Source organism: Otolemur garnettii, unplaced genomic scaffold (assembly GCF_000181295.1).
Source record: "Otolemur garnettii isolate 467f Iridium unplaced genomic scaffold, OtoGar3 scaffold00184, whole genome shotgun sequence".
Lineage (NCBI taxonomy): Eukaryota > Metazoa > Chordata > Mammalia > Primates > Galagidae > Otolemur > Otolemur garnettii.
The window spans coordinates 2,518,950-2,521,925 of record NW_003852579.1 but is presented as its reverse complement, the minus strand read 5'-3'; the positions used below and the strand labels follow the sequence as shown (position 1 = coordinate 2,521,925).

Genomic DNA, 2,976 nt, shown 5'->3' with positions numbered 1-2,976 from the left:
AAAAAAAAAAAAAAAAAGTCTAATATTGGAACTACCCTCAGAAAATCAGGGCAGTCCATGTTTGCTGTAGCACAGGAAGAAAATCCATTTTTTATAGGTAAAAAGTCTAGGTTCTTTCTTTTTATTTTTTTGAGACATAGTCTCACTTTGTCACCCTCTATAGACTGCTGTACCATCATAGCTCACAGCAACCTAAAACTCGTGGGTACAAGCGATTCTCTTGCCCCAGCCTCCCAAGTAGCTGGAACCACAGGTGCCCATCACAATGCCCAGCTATTTTTAGAGATGGGGGTCTCACTCTTGCTCAGGCTGGTCATGAACTTATTAGCTCAGGCAGTCTGCCCTCTTTGGCCTCCCAGAGTGCTAGGATTACAGGGGTGAGCCACTTGACCAGCCTAGAAGTCTGGGTTCTTGACAAAGCTCTGTCATCGACACATAGATAACTAAAAGTTTACTTAATGTATCTAGACCTTGGTTTTCCTTATTTCTCAAGAGGGGAAACCCACTCACCCAAAGAGATTATTTGAGACTCTTTTGACATCAGTAATATGAAAAATGCTTTAAAGTACAAGAGCCCAGTTTCAGACTGTGAGATATATTTGTTTATTGTCTTCTGATTTTTTTTTTCCTCCTAAAAGTGATCAAATAAAATGTATGGAGATGAGCAGGGAAATACCTACTTCGTTACTTACTAAATTTCTGTGGTGTTTAGGAAGAAGGTAAAAGGGAACTGTGACTTTTTTTTTGAGACAGAGTCTCAATATGTCACCCTCCTCGGTAGAGTGCTGTTCACAGCAACCTCAAATTCTTGGGCTTAGGTGATTCTCTTGCCTCAGCCTCCCAAGTAGCTAGGATTACAGGTGCCCGTCCTGCTCACTGAGCTATGGGCGCTGAGCCAGATCTGTGACTTTCTTTATAAAGACTTCAGCAATCCAAGGGAGTAGGAGTGTGCTCTTTTTATGTCTATCCAAGATTTTGGACAAGTGGGTAAGAAAGCTGTCCTATGCAGTATCCTGCAGCAGGTTAAAATTTGGAGTGGAGCTTTCATAATCTTTGCTGCTTCTTTCTCTTTTTCTTTTTGTTATATTGCTGATCTCATATGAACTCTGCCCTTTTGTTCTAGACTGTAAAAGGTGGGATTTCAGAGACACGGATTGAGAAAAGAATTGTGATCACAGGAGATGCGGATATTGACCATGATCAGGTGGGAATGCTGAGGAAATTGTGGGTGTGGGACGGGTCCCTGGGCAGGAAGATTGATGGATATTGGAGTTTGCTTGCAAAGGATTCCTGTGCCGTCTTCATCTCCAAAAGGACTCTTCAGCTACTGTAGTCCTTAACTGAGAGAAGAACAAAGGGAATCAAAATACTGAGACCTGTGAGTTGAGGGCCACAGATTGAGGAACTCAGGAAATGTAATGGAAAAAAACATGAGCTTTGGACTCAAAGACTTGAGTTCAAATGCTAATTCTTTATTCTGGCTTTTAACTTTCTGGGCCTCTGTTTCCTCACCTGTAACATGGGCCTGATAGTGTCTTCCTCTCAAGGTTGTTGTGAGGATCTAGTGAAATACTGGGTGGCACCTGTAGCTCAGTGGGTAGGGCGCCAGCCATATACACCCAGGCTGGCGGGTTCGAACTCAGCCTGGGCCAGCTAAACAACAATGACAACTACAACAACAACAACAAAAACAAAAAATAGCCAGGCATTGTGGTAGGCACCTGTAGTCCCAGCTACTTGGGAGTCTGAAGCAAAAGAAATTGATTAAGCCCAAAAGTTTGAGGTTGCTGTGAGCAGTGACACCACTGCACTCTACCGAGGGCGACATAATGAGACTCTGTCTCCAAAAAAAAAAAAAAAAAAGAAAGAAAGAAATACCGGGCTTGTGACACATGGTGGGCCTCAATAAAAGGAGCTGTTGTTATTCAGAAGGTATAGTGTGTCTAAACGTGTGCCAGGTGATATCAAAATGAAGGGAAGGTGTGATCCCCACCTCAGAGGGATAAGATAGCAGGAGACTTGATACTTTCTGTCCTAGATCTGTCACTAACTTGCTGTGTGACCTTGGGCAAATCATTTTACCTCTCCTAAAAGAGAGTGGGTTGATCCAGATAATTTCTGGGCCCTTCTGAGTGCTAAAATGCTTTTATGTTAATTAGGTGCTAATTGTGTGCTACAAGCAATTAGCAAATAATAAGGTCAGGTTTAATGTTCCCAATTCTCTGCTGGGTGAGGTTAGAACAGTAAAACTGCAGAGAAGAGGGGGTGGGAGAGATTGCATGCAAATGCTTCTGGAATCATTGACAGGATTGCTAGAGCCATAATTCTGTGGCCTTTATGCTGATATGCTTAGTGTCTTTTAAAAAAGAGAAACTGAGCTGCAGGGCTGGCGGTTTCCTTGGTAGCAGGGTTGAGACTTACAGCTGAGAATCCCGCCAGGCTCAGAGTCCCAGAAACAAGACTGCAAAGCCCGAATGAGAGACCTTTCAGCCTGTTTGCCCACTCAGTGGGTCCTGCTGCATTATCAGCACCCCTCTGCCCAGTCTGGGGTGAGCTGAGCTCCGGCACTGTGCTCCATCTGCAGTAGACAGCAAAAGCAATGCGATGGAGGGGTTTGGGGTTTAGAGCGAGACAGACCAGGGTTGAATCCTGACTCTGCAACTTACTGGTTGTGTGTCCTTCAGCAACTTAATGACTTCTCTGAACTCTGGTTTTACTTTATTTTTTATTTATTTATTTATTTTGCGACAGAGTCTCACTATGTTACCCTCGGTAGAGTGCAATGGCATCACAGCTCACAGCAACCTCAAACTCTTGGGCTCAAGTAATTGTCTTGCCTCAGCCTCCCAAGTAGCTGGGACTACAGGCACCCACCACAACGCCCACCTATTTTTTGGTTACAGCTGTATATTGTTGTTTGGCAGGCCGGGCTGGATTCAAACCCATCAGCTCAGGTGTATGTGGCTGGCACCTTAG

The 2,976-nt window shown here is 44.1% G+C and overlaps 1 protein-coding gene across 10 annotated transcripts in view; it reads left to right on the top strand.

Moving 5' to 3' along the window:
* EPB41 (erythrocyte membrane protein band 4.1) overlaps nt 1-2,976 on the top strand; it is a 226,289-nt gene that overhangs the window by 219,582 nt on the left and 3,731 nt on the right. For all 10 annotated transcript variants that reach the window (XM_023507451.1, XM_023507453.1, XM_023507446.1 and 7 more), the window contains one exon: nt 1,124-1,204. In XM_023507451.1, coding sequence (XP_023363219.1) covers nt 1,124-1,204 — 81 coding nt within the window. The remainder of the gene's footprint in view (nt 1-1,123; nt 1,205-2,976) is intronic.